Raw genomic sequence first — 25469 nt, 5'->3', positions numbered from 1 at the left:
ACACCTAGAAAAAAAAAAAACAAACTATAAGAAAAGTGAAATATTAGGAAGACAATAATTGTTTTCTCTCTTTACCCAAAATTCAACCTGTTAGTAAAAAGGGGCTCAGCACTTCAAAAGGATGTATTAGTGACTGAGGTGTTGTGAAAGAAGAGAGATTTAGAAGCAAAACAGAGAGGGACAGAAAATAAAACATTATCTTGAAAATAGTACATTCATACCATCTGAATGAAGAATACAAGGGAATTATATTTTTCACTGCAAGAGACATATATATGGTATCATAGCATAAGGATTGTGCTATCCTCACGAGGAGATACCCAGCAAAGCAAGATAATAACTTTGCCCGAAGTATTATCTTACATGCATGTAGTGCTGGGTACACGAAATGTACTGCATTGATAAAGGAGTGTTTAGAGTGATACTGCTCAAGTTGCAATGATTTAAGAAGAAAAAGATATATGGGAAAAAAGCACACAAAGATGGGTAAACTAATTACTTCTCGACTCCGAAATCACATCTCGTGTGAAGACAAAAATCAACTTGACTGAAGGTTACCCAAGGAAACTGAAACTGCATCAAACAGTGGAAAAATAGCTAACCATTTTTAATGTTTATTATCAGATCAGAACGAGCCCAGCTGGGGCCACCAAGAGGACCAAGAGCACATGACACAGGAGGAGAAGCTGGGGGAGCTGGGTTTGTTCAGCCTGGAGAACAGAGGGCTGCGGGGGAATCTGATTATGGTTTTCCACTACCACAAGTCATACAGAAGTGATACAGATGACAGACAGAGTTTTCCGAGAAGTGTACAGTGAGAGAGCAAGAGGCAACAGATGCAAGCTGCAACAAGGGAAATTCCAGTTGGGACATAAAGAAAATAACTTTTCAGTGAGTGGTACAGTCCTGGGACAAGGCCCAGTTTCCAACTTTAGAGATTTTCAAAACTAAACTGCAGAAAAAGCCCTGAGCAACACAAGAGTTAGACTTGAGCAGGAGGCTGGACTAGATCCTGCTAGACATTCCTCCCCAGTCTAAGTATTTCTATGATTCTATAATTGAATTATATCTTTCATGCCCTTCCTAGATTCACTTTTTTTACAGAATCCAAAGGGTCATAATATGATGCTCTAAGTTACAGTAAGATAACAAAATTAATACATTTTAATATTTACCTTTGAAATTTGCATTAGGAGCGGCTTAGGTGCATAGAATACTGCGCTGTGACCAAGCATGCTTTGATATGTCAGGCATGTGGCCACAATGGAGTATCATGGCCCCACAAAAAGGTTTGCAGTTATTGATGAAGTTCATTAGCTCCAATTCAGCATATCCAAAGATATGTCTACTCCCAGGTAGTCTGCCAACAGGAAAAGGAACTGTATTTCTTACAGAAGGCATTTGCTGAAAATCACAATGTGTTTAAATCTAGTTTGGATCATTAGGGCTTTTCCCCTTGAGGTTTCAGGAGTAAGCTTGATTGGAACCATGGAAAGACGATAGCAGTAATAATACCCTGGAGGATGAGGACATCAACAATTTTTAAATCCTGGCATTTCTAGTAAGGAGCAGGGAAAGCTCCAACAGCTGGATATGTTTGACAAGGAAAGGAAATGGGGAAGATGAATTGCCATTTCACATTGTAATAGATCAAATGCACTAAGGAGGAGCCTAGGTTGGATTGATTGTGGGGTGTTTTTCTCCCTTTTTCTATTCCTTGTTTGAAAAGCTACAATCTATTTGCTCTGACTTCACACAGTATACTTCCTGTAGGAGCTATTTGTTTATTTATCCATTTTAATCACAAGGAAAGTATTCATTATAAAATCTCTCTTAACAGCAAAGAGAAACCTTCCAGCCACACGGCTGACACATGTTAACTTGCAGGTATTCACAGAGCAGGTTCTGTTTTAAGCCATCTTTCAGGCAGCCACACAAAGACCACCAAAGCTGGGTGTTCAGTTCTGCCAGACCTCCCCCAGCCAGCAGCCCTTGCCAGGAAACACAGGTGACAGCCTGAATGATAAAAAGGCATTTAGAGGGGAAAAAGAAAAAATGCACTGGTTTAGTCTGGGCAGCACCTTAATATAAACCTGCAGGGGCCTTTGTGTACAGCACAGCACACAGCCATCCAAGCAGGAGCTCCAGAGACAGTCCCTTGTACCTCAAGTTTCCAAAGATCCCACACTGCCCTGCCCTTTACCAAGGGAGGAGAAGGGTGGCTCTGCTGCAGCTCTTTCCATGGCCACAGATCTCCCAACACAACACTGAGACAGCAAGCCTTCCTCTCCCCTCTTGGTGCTGGCCCAGCAGACACTCTCCGGACCCAGCAGAGGGGAGCTCAGCAGAGAAGTGTGCTCTGGGATTGCAGCTGAAGCAGTTTGGAAAGGCAGAGCACTATGACCTCACACAATTTGCTCTTATTTATTTCAGCAGTAAAAAAAAAAAAATACCAACCCAAACCCCAGTGTTTAACTTTGTAAACAAATCATACTGACTTTGGCTATAAAGTTTACTGCAAATTTGCTCAGTTCAGAAAAGAGTTTCTCTACTGGCAAATTCTGGCAGGCAGCTCTCCAGCGCTGGAAGAACTGCAGAAAGCTGATTTGTTTTCTTAGCTACAGCTCAGACTCTTACAGAGTGCACCCTGAGAGGAGGGCTCCCCAGGGAAAGTAGAATTCCCTGGTGGCAGGCAAGATGTTAGCACTCAGCATTTCCAGGATAAGGCTAACTCAGACCTTTTGATGTGAGCAGAGTGCTGCTGTTTAAAGTTCTTGCCTCTCCAGTACCACAACTGATCCTTCTGGCCACAGGAAGAGCTGCCCACTTCCCAGGTGACTGTACCTGGGAAACTGGGGCTTTTTCTACATCTAAAACTTCAGAAGGAGAAGATTCTGGACAAAATGGTGATTTGCAAAACACATTACTAAACACAATAAAATTTTATGTGGTTTTAGGAGGAAGAAGGGTGAGGAAAAAGGGGGAAGGATACCATACAAGTAAGTGAAATGTCCTACTATATAAGAGGAATATGTGTGTTGTCAATTTTGTTTTACATATGTCTACACAGTCTTTAGAAATGAAGTCTGATGATCTTATGTCACAAAATGCATGTGACACTCAGGTGGAGAACAGAGAACCCAGAACATCTGAACAAACACACAGTGGCATCCGCCTCCACCAAATCTGAAATGATCAAAATTCAGAGGTAGTGCAACTAGGGTGCCTGAAGAAAAATTGCCCAGAATTTCCTAAGTTAAGTTTCTGTTTTCATATGTTTGTAAACTTTGCCAAAGTGTAACTGTTTTGGCTGAAATTACCAATGCCAGGTGTTTCCCTCAAGCTGATTCTTTTTTGGATAGCATCATCAAAAATATGTCAGCTATTTCCAAGAACAAAATTATGGAAAAACCCCTTTGTTTTGATCATGTTAAAAATATTTCATCTGCTGTGCTGAAAAGCTCTTGCACTTCCATGCTTGGAATTTGGCACAGCACAGGGTTGTCTTTTCGTCTGGGCATTACTTTTGTAAACAGGAAAAGTGCCCATACTACACCAGGTTAAGTCTGAAAAAACACTGTTTGCAGATGCTTGGGAGAGACCCATTTGGTTTGGGTTTTTTACTTCTAAAAGGTAGAAGTATTTCTACCTTGGGCATGCTCCATTCTCTCTTTTCTGCAAGGCAATTGAAGTACTTGTGCACTGTTCCACATAGAAACACAGTGTGCTCCAGGCCAAGATTATAAATGATGACATGGATATTCTTAAGTTTAGAGCATCCTATCTCTTTCTGGTGGCTGACCTGAAAGGTGATAAATCTATGCTGGTAACAGCTACTCCGTTAGCAAGAGTCACAGTAGACTCACTGATCAATTCTAGAAGTGAATTAATACATACATACATAAATATATATATATATATATATATATACACACTTAAAGAATATCATGGTAACAGTTTGGGCACTCAAATTAAGAAAAGCTAGAAGCACGTTGCTTATAATTCAATTAAGACCTTGTGTGTTCACATTATGATACAACCCTTAAAAACACACCTACTCTTCCTCTCTTGCCAGTCTCAATCTCTTCTTCACCAAGTGCAAAGATGGACTATGCCCTGGGGATGGATCACCTTTGTGTAATGAGGCAGAAGAATGCCTCATTTGTTAGAACATCTGTGTTAAATGTACAAGGCAGAGGGCTGCAAGAGGAAAAAGAGCTGCTAAGATGTAAGACAAATGAATGATGCCTGAAGAACTGATTTTTACTTTTTTTTTTTTTTTTGTAATTCCCTCCTGTCAGAAGACTTTATGGATGGTGTCAAATGCACAACATAAATCTAATTTCTGCAGGTTGCCAATGATTATCACCCTGCAACAGCTATCATCAATGGAAAACTTTTTCAACATTACAAGCTTCCTGTATAACATTAATAATTGAAAACTGGCATACTTAAGACAAAGCTGATTCAAACCTCAACTCTTGTGTATCCTGGTTTCCCACTTTCAGAAGGGGAAAACCATGCTTCACTAATAGATGTATTGATCAGAGTTAATGGGCATTACCCAATCAGTGATGAGCACCAAGAGGAACGTATTTACTTTTACCTTTCCAAAACAAAGTATTTCACTTATCTTCAGAACATAGTTTAAATAGGAATGAAGACTGGTGCCCTTCACCTGAACTACAGAAGATATGTACAACACTGAACAGTGTCTCCTTCAGTAAACATTTCAGGCAATAAATGAAGCTGTGGTCACAGACAGAGAAAAAAATCCCCAAACAAGGTACAAAGTCATATAACTGAGGCTGTTCCATAATATGTGGGGAAAAATAAAAGCAAAAAGTTGCAAAGGGAGCCTCAGCTGTGGCACTTATTAACTGGCAAGTGCCAAGTGCTACAAAGTTAGTATTTTTAAATGTGGCTTTTTGTACACTCAACTTGTAACTAAGGTTTGATTAGTATGTTCCTGACAAGCTCTGCACTAATGAAATTTAGGAAAAATTATTTTGGGGACCTTACTGATTAGGACCACATATTGCTTTGCTTTAGGCAGCCTTGATCTGGCTTTGGACTTTGTGGTCTACCTCAATTAGTGATGAGAACAGCAGTCCCCATATGCCTACAGGTTTCACCTGTGAGTATGGTAAAATTCTAACAAATATAACAAATGCTGCCATCTGTACCTGCACAACAGACTTTGGGCACAATGCCATTCATGTACACATGTATTATAAATGCATATTACATATGTTCTTAAGCATGTTCACAGGATACGTAGAGACATATCTTCAAGACTTAAATTTCCAAAGCAAGTTTGAATTTTCCATGTTAAAACTTTACAAGGAAAGTATCTCCCCTCTGCTCTCCTCTCAATTATGTATCTTACTTCACCAGGCCAAAGCTTTAGAAATATTCAGGAAAAACAGAACACAAGCTACCATGCAACTTCCCTTTGATCACGTTTCGCCTGGCAGCAGCTTTTAGCAAGCCAACTGTCAGCACACAGCAAAGAAATACCACCACATGCCTGTGCAACACACAGGGCCACACGGCACAGGCCCACATCCTGCCCTCTGCTAGACGTGAAGTTCATGGGGGAAAGGGAATAAGGACTCTCTTCTTCCATCTGCTCCGAATGCAGCAGCGAGGCAGGATTCCAACCTAGCACTCAGGAGAGTGCCAAAAAAGGGACTGGCTACTGTGCTGGCTGCCACTCCAGGCCCCAGGGGTGTGAGGCCCGCCAGCTGTGGGGTGGAGCCGTGCCCCCAGCCAGCTACAGCCTCTGCTTCTGTCTCGCTGCTGGCTCGGTGCGTGGAATGATTGCTTTAAGAAAAACAATATTGTGCAGTTCCTCGTGTGCTGCAGGTGTTCACCTTCAACTGTCCCTGCCCTGTGCTGGCAGAGCAGCTCCAGCAGCATGCACGGCCTCTGCTTGCCTGGCTTCCCACGCCACAAAGTGTGGCAGCTACGAGAGCCACAGGCTGGCTTTGCTCTGAGAGAGGAAACACTGAGGAAAGCTCTCACCTGAATACAAAGAGCTCACATTTTTAACTGACTTCCCTCCCATGTGGAAGTGTGGTACAACCCTACACTCTCCACCAAGACCAACCTCAGTAACTCTAATTTCACTGATGAAGAAAGGAACCTGGTGAAGAATCAAAGGCCTTTGCTGAAATAAACCCTAGAGCCAGGTACCACCAGCAGAAAATTCAGCCCTGAACTGAATTTTCAGCTCTGAAAACAAGAGCTGCTTCACATTGAGGCCATAGTTCCTGTTCAGACAGGATAAATCCAGCTGGCAGCAGGGTATGGTCTGTAACCTCTTGTGAATCTCATGAGGACAGACCCAAAAGCCACCAGTGATTGGGTCTCCACTGCAGATGCAGGGATGGAGACGTTATCTGAGGGCAGAGCTCCCAATCCCGTACTGGCACCCCTCTGCAGAGGCTGCCAGAGCACTGCAGATGATTAAAGAGCACTTTTTAAATCAACCTACCCTGGTGAAGCAGAAAAGAGAAGGAACATATTCCAGCTGTAGGAAACAAACTGCTACGGGCAAGAATTTCTTCAGCTATTGCCCAAGCCAGCATGGAACCACGAGCATTTGAGCTTGGTAGATTTAGACAGGGTAGGACCCTTGCACACTTGATTTCACTAGGATCCAGTGCTGAACTAGGGGATGAGTGATAGATGGGAAATTTAACTGCCAAAATGCATTCTTTCCTCCTAGGAGAGGAAAGAAAAAGCAGTTTCATTCCTGAAAAATAAATTCCCCAGGTTTAAATTACATTAGGGGCATAGTAATTTTTATTTTTGTCTGGACATACATATTTGAGGGTGTTCTAATAAACAGAATATTTCCTCTGATTTTTATTCAAAGGCACTAGCAAGTTCTGCCTTTTAAAACTCAAGAATTTGATTTGCTATAGTGCAATAAAACTTCAGGCAGGATAATCATAAATTCAGGCCTTTTAAAATAGTTCATAAAAATATATTAAAGGACTACAAACTGAGTTACAGGCTACCAAACAGTATTTTGACCTCTCCTAACATCCCTCATCATAGAATCTCACTGCTGCCAAACAAATACTGATTATTTTCCAAACAATCCCACTTAGAAGAGGAAACAAGTACATAGAAAAATCAAAGAATCTGACTCGTACCACAAAGCAAGATGGTGATAAAGCTAATGAAAAAGCCCTTGCTATCATGACTTCATCTTGGAGCTGAATATTCAGCCTTTTTCCAAAGTTGCCACTCAACAAAGTTGTTGCAAATCCTAAAGCAAGATTTATATAGTTAGACACAACCAAGGTTTAGCCATTTCATGAGTTTTTCTCCTGTTTTCATATTAGTTGCTCGTGACTTTTTACAGGTACAACTACAAACAAGTTAGATTCACCCAGGCAGAGCTTGTTCTTTCCATATCTTTGCAGCTAAGCTGGGACTCACTGAAGAAGAAACAGATCCCATACAGATAACCACATTAATTTTCATGTAATGCTCCAACCTGGAAGTAATCATAATTTTCCCCTACAAAAGCCAGTTGTAGCAACTGAATTTTTTACTGCTGGGCAACATCTTTTCAACTTTTGTATGTCAAAAAAAACATTTGAAAAAATGTAAATGCTTCACCGAGTTACAAACAATGAAAAAAGGTGTTCTGCCTGCCATCAAACCCCGCTGTTAAAATATTAACACAATGTAAATATTGTAATATTGAGGAAGTACACTGTGTCAGTACTTCCTGGCACTGTACAAGAGCTTCACTGTTCCCTTCAGTCCCTGCTGTTAGTTTTAAACACACACAACTTAAACAAGGCATCTGAGCTTCTCCAGTCCTGGTGCAGAATTGCAGAGAGGCAAAATCTTACTGTAGGTTCTTTCTAGCCTAAAAACCAAAGTATTAAAAAGAATCCTTAAACCCAAACAATTATGTAGATGTTAGTACTTCTGAGGCAAAAAAAAAAAAAAATCCCGGAGTCTTTCAAAGGTCTTGGCATATTGCTGCCAAACATGGAAAGATCTTTGGGTATGCACTGTCCTCCCCTTCCTCAGAGAAGAAAAACAAGCTGCAAATGCCCACCAGTGCCAGAAGTCTGAAAGCTGAAGTTATTCCTCATGGCAAAAGTCCCATTCCCCAGATTTGCCAGTTAAGCACATTACTTGCAATTGACTCTCTCAATTGACTGAATAAGCAGCATTTGTGTAATAAAGAGAATGAAGCAGCCATCTACCATCAGTAAGCCAGATGTTGCTATCACGTCTTAAGAAACACTGTCTAGTTGCTGTAATGATCTGTTTGTCATGGAAGTGTCACAGAAAAGCAGCACAACTTCAAAAAATAGTGAAGACAGAATAACCTCGCTATAGAAAACAACCAAAAAATCCCTGGTCTATCATATTTGCAAAAAGTCAGTAGGCTTGTTCTATGGGGATCTGGGGGCAACTAGAAGAGTTTTACTCTACTGGCTTTGGTTAACACAAGGTCAAATCCTGACTGACAAAGTCAAAGATCTCACCAGTTTCCACTGAAATAGCAGAAAAAAAATTGAAATATGAAGTTACCGCTACTTACACCTAGAAGCCTCTCTGAGTGACAGATCTGACAAAGATCATCCTTATCCCACAGATCTAAATTCAAAACCCAATGAAATACCAGGGAAAAATAACTGAATGTGTGAAACGTCTAATATTCCAGAAATGTTTAATCTCAGCATAACTAGGTGCTAGAGTTTCAAGAAATGAGTCTTACATGCTGTACTATGACAAAAGAAAGGTGTAAACACTGCTTCATGCTACCACAGGAAGCATGAGAATTCCAAACCCTCATCAACTTTCTAAAATACACTAAATAAATGGTTTATTCCAGGTTTATTCCTGCTGCTCCTGAAACTTTCTCACCTTTCACATGGTTCTGTACACAAGTGGGAACTAAAATAACTTGTACAATGCCCCCGTGGACCAAAGTGTTGGATAAGCCTTATTCTTATGTGTGGTAAGAAACTGCCCTCAGGGTTAACACAGATTTTCCACTTAATTTTAACTTGCTCACAGACCCTTACTCTGGAAGAGCTCCTTCAAGCATGTATCCAGCTGTATCACCAGATTTGTATATGGTTGAGACTAACATAAATTTCCCACCCTCAATGTTTTTTCACATGTCAGTTTATCTGCTAAGAAAATGTACTATGAACACAACACTTAGCCTCTGTATCTTTTATCTTACTTAAAAGGGTAGAAAAACTCTTGAGAACTCAGTGAGCACTCAGTATATGTAATGGGCATGAGAGGGCTATAAAAAGTCTAGGAACAGGACATAATTCCAAAACTGAACTACTTACTGTGAGGGGGAGTGTTCATTTGTTTGTTTTTAAAAGACAAACAGGGTTTTTTTTTGTCTGTTTCATGAAATATTATAGCTAAGATCCTTCTCCACTTCCATAAATGGATGTTTTTCTTACTCTCAGTGGGTGGTCTCAGAGTTTTGACAGAGGAATATCACAAGCTAAAACATAGGATGCTACAGAGATAGCCCACCTGCAGTGGTGGTGGATGTGAAGGGGCAGAGGGAAGGTGATTGCAAAGACCAAAACAGACTGTGGTGGGGGAAATCAAAGGTCAGAAATGTATTCACAAGCCTAACAATAGGGAAGCCCTGGTAAAATGAGCAGCCAAAAAGAACAGATACATTAGAAAAAGAAGGATGCATAAAAGAGACAAAAATGTTAGTGTTCACTTATACTGGGGTTTTTGTTTTGTTTTTTCAAAAAGATCCTAATAAGACACTCAGACATAATGCTTGGCATTTCTTTTAGTATAGTTAAAATATTTTGAAAATTGGTCTCTTTTATATTTATATTTTATGCTAGCTAATTTAATGGGAAAAAAAAATTCCTTTAAAAGCTCTGGTGTAAACCATATGTCAATGCAAATGCCTGCTACTACCTCGTGTGTTGCTTGGTTTCTTACCTGTTTTCTACCAGAAAGTCTACCACATATTTCTTCAGACAGTAGAGATGGGCATCCATTAGCCCTGTTCTGATGTGCATTCTGGGGTGCCTGGAAAAGAACAAAAATGGGAAAATCATGGAGATTTTGCATGGCTGTTTACAAGAACTTGACTTTGCAATAAGGTCAGGGGATAGTGACAAGTGGGCAGAGGTCTGTTCCTTTCCAGGTACCGTTGGACTGCTGGAACAGAAGAGCTCAGGCTGCCATTATTGGGCTGTGTCTATAAACTTACACCTGCTGGCCCTGGGCTGATTTGCTGCAAAAGAAAACACCTCCTCCAAGGAGTCATTACTCCTGCTACATCTTCTCATGTAAGTGGAAATTGCACATTACTGGGCAGGAAGCCAAAGTAATGGGCCCAGAGTGCTAAAAGTTACAGTGGGTAATGTCAGGGTACAATAATTCAAAGCTTCTGGCTAAGTGCCTGCCTTAATATATATGCAAGGCTGGGCATGTTCTGCTAGCAAACACAACAACACTACTGTATTTTCTCCAACACTTCCTGGAGGGGAAGAGGGGAAGGAGATGGGGTCTGCTCACCTTTCCTACACTAATGATTGTCACAGCTCAATTACAAAGCATCTGGCTATCCAGCCCAGTAAGGTGGGAAATATCAGTAAAACTCCCACTCATCATAAGTCAAACAGGGAAGTCTTTGCTTTCAGAGTGGTGTCAGGCTTTCAGGGTAATATTTCAGAACCTCAGGAATCTCTGGTAGCTTCAAAATTTTAAGAACAAAGTTTAAACCATAAAGACTAATTGACTACTCCTATTGCTTCTCTTTATGATTTCTCTGTTCTTGAATAATGGAAACCCTTTTTGGAACCTGTTTCAAACCAGTTAGATATTTTAGGCCAATATTACTTTCCCTTCCACAAATCTGTGGCCCCATTTGAGTGCATTCTGGTTGCCTGAACATTTGCCACTAGTTTTCAGAACAGAAAAGCCACAAGAATATTTAGCCTGCAGATTAAAAAAGACAAAATACAACAACACTCAGGGACTACGCTGAGCTGTTCAAGCCGTCCATAACTGCACTCACAGTCAGGGGCTATTAAGGAGAGAAATTTCAATCCACACCTGAAATTGTCTCTGTTTTTATTTTGCTTTCTTTTATGTGTGGATTTAACAATTAAGTTTGAATGAACATATTTTATCAGTGTACTCTATCCAACTTGATTTGCTTATTCCAGAAAATGCTAAAGTCAGATGTTTGTGATCGTGATCACTTTTATTATGTAGTCAGCTCAGCAGAAGGATCACTCACAAATTGGGCATGCATATAAATATAAACACTAAACCAATACTACCACACCAAATATTTAGTAACACCAAAGCTACCAAGAACATCAGGTGTACTAGTAAGGCATTTTTTAGTGCATTTCTCAATTAATGCCTTGAACTACCAAACTATTTAAGTGTTAACATTTCATAACTTATGTGGCATTTCTCAAGCATGCCATTCAAGCTACGCATATTTTTGACTATAACAGAATTCTTTAAGTCTCATTTCCAAAAGGAAAGCTCCAATAATAGTAGTACAACACTTTGCAGTGAAGTATGTGGTACTAGAAAATGATATATGCACTTTCAGTGGATTACTTCATTAACAAAACATGAGCTCACCTAGCAATGCTCCAGTACTGATGTTATCAGTGGCCCAGATGTTGCTGTGGAAGGCAGCCCAAATAGCAATGTTCCTTATGCAAAGAGGATAGGGAATCCACTAATTTTAATAAGATCTTGCAGTTGGAAGTCAGCAGATTCCCTCCTCCTCTGCATCCTGAGAATGGTTTCCACATTTTGTGTATGTATGAGAGGGAGAAATTTCCTATCTTCTCTGAGAAGGGTTCCTTTGTATTTATGTAATAAATATAGTCATTTACTGGGAAACCAAACAAATCAATGGAACAGGCCATAAACATGCAAAAATATAAAAACAGATGGAACATAGGAAGGAGAGGCAAAAATGGGAGGACAAAATCCAATTCTTAACCTGAAGATGACAAACAAGACAAAATTTCTTTAGTGCCAGGATGCCAGTTTTTTTCTCTTCCTATTCAAGATCTTTCATACACTCCCCATTAAACACCAGGCAGAGGAAGGCTACAAGGGCTAGGCATCAAGCAATGGTGTAAAACAGGAATTCCTCAGTAAATGCTGGTTCTGTCGCCAGTGTCTGTGTGGCTCTGACACATGCAGTCTCCCCACCTGCAAACTGGAATAATGCTATTTAGCTACACCACAGGACACTGAGGATTTGGGGACTGAAGTTTGTCTCTGCATGCAAGCATTGTACCAAGTTTTACTGTAGCTAGGCAACTTTGTTATAAAGTAATAGAAAATCAGTGGAAGTGGACAAATAGTAGCATGGTGCTATCCCAGCTCCTCCATCACACACAAAAAAACCCCACAAAAAGCAGCCAGACAAGATGTACTGAAACACCAGTCTGAGTTAGCTTTCAATGTAGAATATACTAACAATAATGGAACATCATGCTGGACAAGAGGGAGGTCCCGCAATGAAATCCTCCAAAATACAGACCACCTAAGAGATTTGCAACAGAATAGTCCCACAGATTAATATTATAATCACAGCTTCAAAGGTCAAACAGGCAAGTTTGGGCACATACATAAACAAAGCTGTGATTTCTGTAAACCAGGCTCAAGAAGAGAATAGCCACATGAAACCAGACTGATAAGAGCACTCTATCATAACAAGACACTAAAGATGATGCTCATTTTCATTGACTAGTGCTTAAACCAGTTTATCTTCAGGTAGAAGCAAAGGAGCCAAATAATCTAACAGATAACGGCAAGCCCCATCACCATTTCCAATGAGCGTCTGGTTACTAATATCGAGAGCCACACTCCCATCTCATGCCTCTGATCTCCCACTCCATCAGCTAATCTTTACAACATATGAAAAATGAGCCCGTCGCAAGAACAGCTGATACAGAGAGAATCGAATAACAAACAATGCAGGAGCTGACACACCTAGACTTATTGCTTGGAGGGAGATAATACAGAAGGCTTTTAATTATATCATCAAAGCCAGAGAGAAGGTACTAGGAGGGGCTGGCTGCAGATGGTTAAGTGTTAATGAATGACGGGTTGGGTGGTTTATCAAAAGAAAAAGACTGGAAATGTATCTGAGAGGGTCACCCTTGAGATGAAAGTTGCAACAGCCATTGTTGAAGCTCTTTAATGAGGGAGGAATGTCAAATGCGTACCCTGTAAGAATCATACCAATTACTAAATGAACTTCAGTTCAATCTAGCAAATGTAATCAAGCACAAGTCATTAAAATACACAGTAAAACTCCCTTTGGTGCTGCCACTATAGTGTCTATTACTGTCTGTGCTACCATGCAAGGGAGGGGGCTGCTCCCAGTTATAAGCTCTGTGTGTTAACTGATGGCAGATTTTAGTCCTAATGATGAGGCATGGAGGGCTCCCTGGCAGAAAGTTGACAATTAGAAGGCTAGGAAAGATCTGTGGAGAAGTCAGGGAAAGATTAAAAGAGCAATTTCAATGTGTAAAATTAGCTTTTATTAGCACATAATTCCACAAAATCCTGACTCAGGATGAGAATGCATAAAGGTCTGCAAGAGTCCTTAGAAAAGTCTGTGCCTGTAATTCCTGACACGCCATTGTGAAATAATAAGCAGTACTAACAGGATTGATGCATGCTTCATACATGGCATTGCTTTGAAAGTGGAGCTCAGAGCCTTTCTTTCTCTGATAACCCCCCTCAGGATTTCCTCCCTCAGGGAAATCAACCACTGATAGAGCAAACTTCCCTTGTTTAAAGGCAAGAAGTCGGACAATTGTTTCAACTGCAAACTAATTAAGAGAGATTACTACCAAGAGCTGGAGGTTCCAACCAGCTCCATACTCCCACTGACAGTGTGATAATGCCAGGCTGAGGTCAAAATCATAAATCTGAAGGGAGCACACACAATGCTTAAAGCCAAAAAGCCTCTCTACTAAGCATGGGATATTGCCACATTAACCTCACCACCTCACAAATAAACTAGCTGAGAAAGAGAAATCCATGGCCTCCCTTTCCCTAACTTCATACAGCTGTTGACGGAAAATATGAAGGTCTTTAAATAAGCTCAAGGATCTGAGGCTGTCCGTACTCTAACACTAATCCAGGCAATGACACAATAAAAATCTAATCATACCTGCTATTAACCTGGCTCCTAAACCTATACCTGAATTACATCAGATGGGCTCACGGGTATTAGTTAATCTTCCTCCCTATCCTTCCAAAATAAATAAATAGCAGCAAGCTATGTGCAAACTATGCATTCCACACTTGCATCTTTCCTAACTAATGGCATATAGCTCACATAGTCCATATAGCCAACACTCTATCACATTCTTCCTATCCCCATACCATGAACTGTGCTCTTGCATGAAGCAGCGTGCGGTCCAGTTCAAACACAGTGCTGACCCCTGCCTGTCTGCAAGAATGTGGTGCTCTTGTGTTGATACAAAGCCAGTGTACAGATCAACATGAAGAGAAGTCTCACAGCAAAAGCTGCCAGACCACCTTTAATGTCTCAAGCATTCCTGCTTTTAAAGGAAAAAAAAATAATCCCTAAATCGCATTGCTCATTTACGGGACAGCTCTTGGCTGCAAACTCACTAATAATAAAAGACCACTGTTACACTGGCTCTTCAAAAATCCCAGACACCTTATGACCTTAATTTTTTTTTTTTTTTTTTACCCAGTGCTTTTGACCAAAGAGATCCCAAAGCACTTAGCCCCATGAATGTCCCCACTGTGTGCTGGGGCTCCTTTGCCCACCGGTGAAATGCTGCCACCTCCGGGCTGCAGGGCTGCGGTGGCGGGGCCGGCCGGGCCCTCCCGCCGCTGCAGAGGAGGGTGGGCAGAGGCGAGTCAGAGGATGCTGCTCCTTGGGTGGGACTGCTCCAGTTCTGGCTGAGGATCATCTCAGCAATGGGATCCCAAGAGCTCAAGATGACATAGGCTACTGTGAGGTGTCTCCCAACACATACCACGAGCCCCAGATGACCCTGACCTCTGTTTCCCTGCTCAGGGGCATCCCCTCACTCTTTCCCTCCCTGTAGTTTTGTAACAACCTTATTTAAAATGACAGGAGGGCAAGGTTTGCTTTGGTCCACTGAGGATTTGGCAAGGGAGGACAGGACACTGAAATTCTGGTAACAACTACTCACCATCCATCCTCACAGCTGCTGCTGCTAAAGAGACACTGCACCAGAAATGGGAAGTACTTTCTAAATGAAAATGTTTTATTGATCTAGTGACCTAAGTTGCTTGAAAGCCTTCTGAATAATAAATATTTTTCACTTAAAACCTTCACCACATGCCATTTTTCTTTGTTGTATTATGTTATTAATATACCCATGAGACTATAATACAAACTCTGAACCTACTTTTGACAAAAACATGCTGAAAACTTTTTGGTAAAGGACCTAACCTTCATGGAAAGCCAAAGATTAAATCATTTTCTCTAGTATAAAGAGTATAGGTTAGCAGTCAGAACTCAGGATTAATATTTGCTCAAGGTCAGTAATGTTTTACAATAAGCCAGTGTGACCTCTCTGTAGAAAGAGTAATTTTCTTGGCAACAACGCCGTGTTTTAAAGTTAACATCTCTTTAGACTTCAATGCTGAGGAGCAAAGGTGCCAATGGTTGCACAGCCACCCCATCAAATGAACCTATAGAAAATATTTTTCTTCATCCTCCGTCAGCTTCCCCATATGAAAAGGAGAACAGCAGTAATTCCTCAGCCACCCCAAGTCAGAGGAGTGCTCCCTGGGGGCTGCACGGCCACGTTGCTGGATGCACGTGCATCCCCCTGGGAGCACACCAGACACAGCTGCCTGTGAAAGCATTTCCCTAAACTTGGTTCCAAGGGTCTTCTCTACCACACTGAGTGTGAACAGCTGTAGGAAACAACGCAGGGGCCAGGCTGCCCACAACACTACCACCCCTCTTCTCTTTCCCTGTCACTGGAAAAGCAGAGTTAATGCAAATATTTTATACTAGACACTTTTATACTAGATACTATTCTTCTAGAATACCCTGATTGCTATGTATAAACTGGGAAAGCAAAAGAGAGAGACCAAAATGATAATAAGCCTGGAGTTTGGTGTGAACAGAAGAGAATACACTGTGAAGGAGGGCGGGGACTGCCAGAGACATTATTAATAGGTTTTACCCTTGAGCTCTGGCAGCTACTTGTTCTATACACAGAGGAAAAGGATTAATCAAGCCTTGCACGTAAAGGTTCTTTCTATGGTCTGCCAAAATATTTAAAGGGCTATATACAAAGTGTAAGCCTTATTATTATACACATTCAGTGTAATCATCTTATGCTACAGTTAAGGCCATGATGACAATAAAGTAGATTATTGTGTGCTATAACCAATTCAATTCCAACACAACGGGACATGGCTTAGTCACTTAGTTCAGATCTGGTGTTTGAGCTTATTTTTCTTATGCTGGGCTAAACTGTGATTTAAGAGATTTAATCGAGCTTTGGGAAATGGTTTCTTTGCTGAAGAAGGAGAAAGAACTAGAAGTCTGCACCTGGCAACCCTAATCATTTCCAATTTTCAGCTCATTTTGCTTTCTGCTTCATGGAAATTCACCTTAGTAAATAACTGTTCCCTAAAATCACCAGGGCTGAAAGGATGACAACACTTCAGAGGAACAAGTTTTAAGAAAACAATTGAAGCTGGAGGATTGTATAGAGGCTACTGAAGAACAGCAGCTCCTGCTGATCCCTCCTACATCAGTTCCCTAAGGGCTAAGCAGTAGACATATGATATATTTTTTTAAATCAAATAATTACAGTAAATGCATGGGAAACTGAATACTAGGTCAAAGCTGCAGGTCACTAGCAATATGTAGCTTAAACACAGCAAGGCTGACACAATTTCTTTATGCCACTGGCCTGCACTCAAAGGCAAATACAACTGTCCTTGCAGTGTGAGCCTTGCATGACAAGCCACTGAAGACCTTCTGCACCTTCCAGGTGCAGAGCACTTAAAATACACGGTCTGCAAAATTTGGGAGTTTAAGGTAAGGCATCCCTTTTGGCTACTAAAATACATAGGCAAAAAGAAATTCTTCCACCCCTAACTTTAAATTGCAAGTAATAGCATAAGCAAAAAAAAACCCTCCAAAGTTGAAATAAGCATAAATGTTTCCCTTGCATTTCACAGGGCCCAGGAGCAGAACAAATTGAAGCCGTCACACATATCCTTGGGTTTCCCATTGTGAGTTGCTGTCAGGTATCTCATCAGAATCACCTATCTCTGCACCACCAGTTTATCAAAATTTAAAATCTCTCTTTAAACCTGTTGCTATGCTCAGGCCACAGGCTGATCACTCACTTCCCTTTGCTAGGATCTTTGCCTGACAAGGAAACGGGTTCTTCATGACAGAAAGTGCAGCTTTGTGAGTCTTTCTGTAGAACATATCTGCATTCAAGAAAGTTAAATTTCACCAGACTGAAGAACAACCTTGCAAGAGCCTGACAGCAGGTCATTAGGGTAAGAAAGAAGAAGAGAAGTGGAGAAGAAAGACTACATGTTAGACAAAGCAGCATCTGGCTCCCACCAAAACACACAGTCCAGAAAGCAAGAAGACATGAGCTTTGAGTCCAAAGATGGGAAAAACTTAAGTGTTATGGTTTTTATTACCAAAATCTACTCAAATCCAGCCCATGTAAATCCAGCCTTTCTGCCTTAAACCTGGCAATGCTAATTTCCTTCATTTACTGTAAGTGAATTATACTTTGTTCCCACTCCTTGATGGTCTGTAGATTCCTTAGCTGATGCTTTGACCCATATGATTTTTTTGATTTTTGGCAACTACTGCTTCTGCCTCAGTTTTGGTTCACAATAAGCTTTTGCTACCGTATCTACTCACATCTCAATTCCACTGGAACCTTGACACTTTAGTACTTGACATGGTAACTACTCTTTATACTAACAAGATCCCAATAACTGCAAATGTCAAATATTTAATGAGAACAGCTTTATCTCAGGCAGAAATTAAAGTGGGCACAGAACTCTGCAGCCTCTGTGGAAGGCGCCTGGCTGCGACTGCCAGGACACAGGCTGCTCCACACCTTGGCAGTGCTGAAAAGGTACATAAAAGAAAAATACATGTTGAGGAAATTCTTCAAAGGAATCAGCACTCAGACTTCATGAATCCTGCTTCCCTACAGGAAAATAGACTTGGTTAGACTGAAGTCATGACTCAGGCTGTGTATTCAGATACATCCTCACAGACATGCCAGCTCAGATTTAAGCAGCATCAACCTTGAGCTGTGAGATTTCAGGACAGTGAGAGCCATCAGAGCTTGGGACATCAACCACTTTAGAGTACAGCCCAGTCCTGCTGTAAAATACCCCAAGGTGATAGGAACATCACACGAGAAACACAGATATACATATGCTCTTTTCTAGTTTAAAAGAACCTATGCAATTTTATTAACTAATATTTTGACATTATAAAAACAAGAATTCCATTAAAAGCATGTCTTAAAATTAGCAAGTGTAACATTCTTTTTAACATTCTTTCTGCAGCAGAATTGAAAACCAAAGGAGAACTGAAGTCAGACTAAGCCACTGACAGACATCACTCATCTTTTCAACCCAAAATAACCTGATGATTACTTCTTTTAATAGCTAAATGGCATTTTACAAAACACCATATAATATATTCTATTAATACCATGGAATGAGGAATATAAGTATCAGAGGAAAAAAAAAAGGAAAAAAGACTAGACACAAAAATTATCATCACCACAAGATGACCTTAAAATCCACCCAAAGTCCAAATTTACATTTTTTTAAACAAGTAATTACAGTGGTTACAACCACACTGGATTCGTTTCTGGTTAGACCAGATTACTCATGATTTAAAATTTTCAGACTTATTAATAGCTATAACAAAAGTTGCTGCTTCTTATTACTACAAGAAACTGAACCTACAACTAAAACACTTTCAGGAAGATGCTAAAATTGGAGCTCTATAGCATTAAACCCAGATGAACCAAAACACAGCACACTAAAGGCAGAGCTGGATTTCCAAGAATCTCTCTTACCTTTTACCCATTAGTAGCACCTGAATAAAAGCTTAAGGTTGAGCTGGAAGAATTTTACTCCTTTGGAACAGTGATCATACAGCAATTAGAATACTGCAGAAGAAAATCCTGGTGAATTCAATGCAATGAGAAGGTACATTGACCAGGTTCCTTCCTTCTCTGGAACAGCTATTGCTGACTGAGAAACTTCACACACACTAGAGTGAAGTTTTTCACTTCAGCACATGCTAAGGTGGGAGCAGCCTTTATAAATAAGCAGGCAAAAACCCCCAAACAAACAACAAAAAAAACCCCAAAACACATTGTTGAAGGAAACGTTGTCAGGACAGCTAATAAAACACTGATCATCGGTGTATTTTCACAATTCCAATATTATTTTTTGAAATTTTTAGCTGCACTTATGAAAATCAGTTTTTGGCCAAAATTACCACACATTTTATTGCTATAACACCCAGCACATTACTTGTCTGGAGATAGAGTGGCTTCAGCATTTGATTGAATAAATGTCATTAATCTAAACTTCAGTGGTCCCTCACAGTGAAAGCAGCAGCAGAGAGCCATTTTCAACACATATCACAAGTTGGTCTTAAAAAGCAAGTGAGGAGACAGCAACTGAATCCTCAGTTGTTTATACCACCTGGGGCAGAGTTTCAACCTCACGGCCTAGAATTTGGTTCAGCTTTCACCTCTTCACCATACAATAACTTTTCAGGCACTGCCCAACTGAATCCTCTGTTGTTTATACCACCTGGGGCAGAGTTTAAACCTCACAGCCTAGAAGCAATAAACTGGCCATGGCAAGTACCAGAGCTCAGATGTTCCATCACTTGCTCTTAGCAGAGCTCTCTGTACAAAAACCAGAGCAGCAACAAATCCAGTCCCTGCCCTTTGCAAGGCTAAGCTCATGGTAGGACAATTGCCTCATCTTGAAACATTTAGCCTAACAGAAAGAAAAAGAAAATGGGTAGTGGATGACCTGAAGATTATCATTTACAATTTTACATCAACCTCAGATACTATTAAAACAAAATTACTTCTATTCCCTTCTTGGTTGGAAAAGACTGGGACCATTCTGTCTGTGGTTGTAGACTGCTTCAGTATTATTCAACTGCATAAACGAAACTAGTGTCAAAATTAAGTTTTAAATGGCTTGAGGTTTATAGGAATTAAAGAAGGAAAAATTAAATTTGAAACTCTGCTTGTTTACTAGTACTAATTAAATATGCCAGATTTCTGGGCAAGCTTCCTAGCCTGTGGCTACTACGTTACTGGCTTGTAAAACAGTCAACAAGTGCATGAGTACAAAGCACAAATACAATAACAGATTTCATGTACAATCCTGCCCTTAGTTTATAAAGGAAAAATGTATTAGAACCAATATGTAACCATAAAGACCTGTGCTAACCCTCTAGACTATGCTAGTAATATAAAAAAGGCCCACGTCTACAATGGCTGCTTTTGCAGAGACAGTTATAAAAAAAGTAAACACAGGGAGAGGTAAGAAGCAGTAAGCGTAACAAAAATGAACAGGAAGCCTTAAAGACCAGTTTATTTCTAAAAATTCCATGCTTCTGGGGTCTGCTTTCAAAATAATTTGCTATTAAAAATAAAAGGGAGTTTTAACACTGCAACAGATGAGGTGGGTCTGATTCTTCACACTACAGAAGCTGCACTCTTCACAAATAGATTTTATTATTATATTGAACTTCACTAGAAAATAGCTTTATTCTGAAAAGCTAGAATTGCATAGTTAATGGGAGCATGGACCATATCTTTAAGTGCACAGTCCTTTACACTCTATACTTTTAAGATGGGCAATATCTTTGTGTTCTACATTTTAAAGGAACCAGCAAAATGAGCTCATAGTCTGTGAGGAAACTACAGCAACCAAGAAACAACAAACTGAAACCAATCTCAGAAAATAAAAGGAGTCTCTGGGGACAGAACAAAATACAAAGGTAGCTGTATAATCCCTAGGTAGGTAAAGAAGGAAGAAGGAGGGACAGTAAGAGCCCATCACCTAAACAGTGTTCTTTGCACACCCTTCTTTCAGGAAAAGCTCCCCATTTACCTTCTGTGCCTGAAGCAGCTGTTTCTACATAAGCAGCAAACAACTCTTAATAAAAAAACACTTGTGGACTATTTGCTGCCCTGACAGCTTTAACATGAAAAGCCTTTCACAGCAACTCAAATTAATGTATATTCCCACTGTACAGTAGTCTTGCTTAGCTTTAAGGAAACCAGGAATTATGCTTCAATAAAAATTCAGCCACACAAATATTCTGCTGTAAAAAGAGGCATAAACATATAACTCTTCAACTTCCATAATCACGTACATGAGGCAAAGGGAAATGATATAAAAATAACTAGGTTTTTGTTTATATCTCTGATTTAGAAGAGCAATTCCAGAAACTAAATTGCTTCCACAGAGGCATTGATTTAATTAGTCTGCATAGCATGCTTATTTGTTTTCAAACCTCTGACGTACATTGATAAAAAAGAAAAAAAATATACAGTGGACACACACAAAATAATTGCCTAAATTTTTCTATGCCAGATGCAAGTAGGAATTCTCCAACACACTTTCATGGGCTCTCCCCTACATGCAAATTAACCTCTTTTAATATACACAAACTATGCATGTTTTCAATTAAAAATATGGCTGGATCAATTGGATCATATATTTTTGCAAACCAGCCAAAAATCAAACACAAACTGAAGCCATGAAGGAATTTCTGGAAGTACAAACCATACTACAGTTCTACTTCTGGCAACGAGAAACACCTCTCATTTTCAAACAATGCTAGAACTGACAGCAGTGCACAAAAATGTGCTGTCATTCAGCAGTGAAATAACTACATTAACAAACTACTCAGAAGCCTAAAAACCCCTAAGTGGTCAAAATCTTAGCTTAGCAAATAAGCCCACTATAATCAAGCAACAGCAGAACACTGGCTTCTTCTTGCTTTTTGGTAAGTCAATCGCAACTTTGGGTCCTACTATTCAACAGGATGACACCATGTGCTCCTCAAAGACATGAAAAATGGATTCTCTTCAGGACACAAACAGTGGCAGGGAGGGTGACAATTTTGCTTAAGTAACAAACAGGACTACAAAGAATGGGCTCTCATACACTTTTTTCCCTGTTCCATTTTGATTGCCACGAGTACAGACGTTGCTTGTCCTGTCTCACAATAGATTTAAAAGCCAAAACACCCCAGAATTTTGGGAATGAACATTCAACTGTGTGTGTAAGTAAGACATTATTCACTTTTAGAGACAACATCCAAGTTCAAGTCAGTGTCTACTTTGAATGAATACTTCTGAAGCTCATCAATTTTTCTGCTTTTTATAACCTCATTTAATTTTCCCTATGCATGCAGCACCCAGCAAGCAGGGGCCAACAATTCCGAAAAGCAAACTTACACAGAGAAGTCAGATCAGCCTTTGCAAAGATGTTTGCAGTTCTCCTTAACTCTCATGTGTGCACAGCACCCAGATGGTGGTGGCCTCACATCACCTTCCCAAAACCCCTGCTCATTTTGAGCTTTTGGATGCTGAACAATTTGGTTCAGCTTTCACCTCTTCACCATACAAAAACTCTTCAGGCACTGCCCAATGATAAAACATTCACGGGTCAGTGTATCTAGAACTTAGGAAACAGTCATATCCTAAGATAGCTAAGACTCTAGATCACTGAGACATGAATTAACACTCATGGCCAATTTTTTTATTGCCATTGGAAGAGCAATGAAATCAGCAGTAGATATGCAGACATATGGCAGGTAGCAGACTGAAGCCATCCAGAAGTCCTGACTGGAACTTGTGAGTCACTTCCACTGTGAACACAACAAGTTTTCATGTACGAAAATTAAGAAGTCAAAGTAAAATGAACTTTTAAATTTTTGTGCTGCAGTTTGCAATGATCTTTCACTCATACTCAGGACCAGATACCTTTCGCACATTGACAAGCTCATATCCTTTCATCCACTGCCTCCAAGATGGTGAATCAATCAGCTAGAACTTAAAACACAGAAATGAAGGAGCAGGTAAAGAGACAGATTTGTTTGCAGCAAGCTCCTGAACTGCAACGTTATTTCAGCTCTGGCATCTGTCATTTTTGCTGTTTGTGGCATTCTTGATTTACAGGTTCATTATAACTTTGTTTATGCACACAACCTTTATGAAGCCACTATTCAGTAGGGAGCATCACTTTGTTTTATTACCATAACCTGTCATTCAGAAAACATTCACTCTTTCTGTTTATGGATAAAACTGACATTAAAAAAAGTGAAGAAGTAGATCATACACAGCTGCCGAAATCAACTTGGAAGATGTTTTACAATAGATTGCTTGCAAAAGTATCTGTCGTTTTTTAAATGTTTAGGAGAAATGAAAGTAGTTAAGTCTTTGGAGCAATCACCTTCTAAAGGAAATTACTTTTCTATTGTGAAAATAAACTATTTGAAGAATTATAAAAGATTATACTCTTGTTTGATAATTGTATTCTGCTGGATCTTGAAAGAGCTGACCAAAGCTATACATACAGGTAACAAAACCACAGTTCACACCACAGAATTTAAAAGCTGCCATCAGGTGGCCAAACTGGACAAGCAGAGCAGCAAACAAATGCAAGAATTGAAGAAACATAAACATCACTTTTTCTCCTTTGTGCAGAACAATATGGACCTGACAAAGCGCAGATGACACAAGGGTTTCTGCAGCAGGACTGGCTCCTCCCAAGAAGTCCTGGTGCCATTTCCTCAGGACACACAAGCTCCAGCACTGCTCTGCCAGCCTGGCCCTGGCAGCCCTTGGGTGTCAGCTCAGGGGCACTGCTCAGCCCTGCCAGACTCACTCAGCATTTGTAGAATCAGTTCAGATCCATGCCAGGAGTCACACACCTATATACAAATCCCTGCACACCCAGGAAGAGCAGCTTGTTAATGCAAAATCAGATAGATTTAATTTTTCACTGCATGTCCAATGCCCTTGTAGAACTAAAAAGAAAAAAGGGAGAATTAATGCATTGAAAGGGAACTAGAGACAGTGGAATGGTAAGAACAGCAGTGCATAACAATGTAACACACGATACACGACACAATAATAAATAATACAGGCATCTGACATGTAAAAATACAAGTGCTGAAACTGAAAATCTGGGTTCAAACATGACCTGTAGTTCAGGCTACAGGACGCAGTGTTAGATCAGCTGTTTCCTGCAGGTCATTTTAACAAGTACTATTCTGACTCAGTGTGGGAAAGCCAACAGTTAATACCCTGTACTCAGAGCAGCATTTTACATTTACACTACTGACATAAATGTTCACGAGTTATGCCCCTATGAAACAGGAAAGAAATATTGCATTAATTTAAAAAAGAAAAGATAGTGTGAGGCATTAAGTGGATTTCTCAAGCTCACAAAGCCAAGTAGAGAGGTGAGACCTCTTTGTGTATAAATTACAAGGCATTCTTAATGCAAACAGGTGATAACACACCAATTTGTATGAAGTTTATCCCTTCCAGCATCAGATCTCCCAAAGAACTCTTCCTCAGTAAACACAAAGGTCGCTTATTTTAATCGTTCTCTACAACAAAAAGATTAACACTTCTATTTTTTTCAAACAGAAGAAAACAGATTAGGAGGAAATAAGGTCAGACAACTTTTCTGCAAATACTTTAATTCAACAGTTGTCTAGGACAGTAAAAGTAATTTTTTACCCCAGGCATACGGTCACCCCTACCACATATGGCCTGAAATCTACATAATATCCCTAGTATTGTAACAACTATCAAGAACATACAAAAAATGCTAAAGTCTGTTTTTTTCCAGTATGCTTCCTTCCTATAGCAATATAAATCAGAGAATACACAGAATCCTGTGTTCTAAAGCTACATTACAATGGGGGTACACCTAAAACAAATGCATGCGAAGGACATATTCCTTAAATATGAAATATATACTATTTTCTCAAAGGGTAAGGTATAGAAAAACATACCAGCAAGCACCAATTTGTCTCACTGATCTATCCCCTCAATAGCCAGAAGCTACTTCTAAGTATGCTGACTTAACACAGGAATCTGAATTGTATAAATCAATGTCTCAATTAACATTTTGTTTAGGAAGAGTTAGGAAGAAAAACAGAATGTAATAATTTGCTAGCAGAGCGGCTCCAGAGGTCTGCGAGTGTGTGCAAGAAGAATGGAGTTGAATGTGGGAAGGGTCCATTATTCTTTCAATAGTGTCTGGTGCTGCAAAGTATGTACTTGCATACTTTCCTACTGGAAAAGCTTAAGTCTTCAGTAGCTCCTTGGTCTGGGAAAATGGCAGGC

At 40.1% G+C, this 25469-nt stretch overlaps 1 protein-coding gene across 2 annotated transcripts in view; it reads right to left on the bottom strand.

Annotated features, from left to right (window-relative positions):
* The window catches only part of EIF2B3 (eukaryotic translation initiation factor 2B subunit gamma), a 98831-nt gene that overhangs the window by 38429 nt on the left and 34933 nt on the right, over positions 1 to 25469 (bottom strand). Inside the window, exon 5 of one of the 2 annotated variants that reach the window (XM_002193632.6) lies at positions 9976 to 10065. The exons of the other annotated variant lie outside the window; for it this stretch is intronic. Coding sequence (XP_002193668.2) covers positions 9976 to 10065 — 90 coding nt within the window. The remainder of the gene's footprint in view (positions 1 to 9975; positions 10066 to 25469) is intronic. 2 annotated transcript variants of the gene reach the window in all.

The sequence above is a fragment of the Taeniopygia guttata genome, chromosome 8 (genome assembly GCF_048771995.1).
Source record: "Taeniopygia guttata chromosome 8, bTaeGut7.mat, whole genome shotgun sequence".
NCBI classification, from domain to species: Eukaryota; Metazoa; Chordata; class Aves; order Passeriformes; family Estrildidae; genus Taeniopygia; species Taeniopygia guttata.
This window is presented reverse-complemented; position numbering and strand designations above follow the sequence as displayed.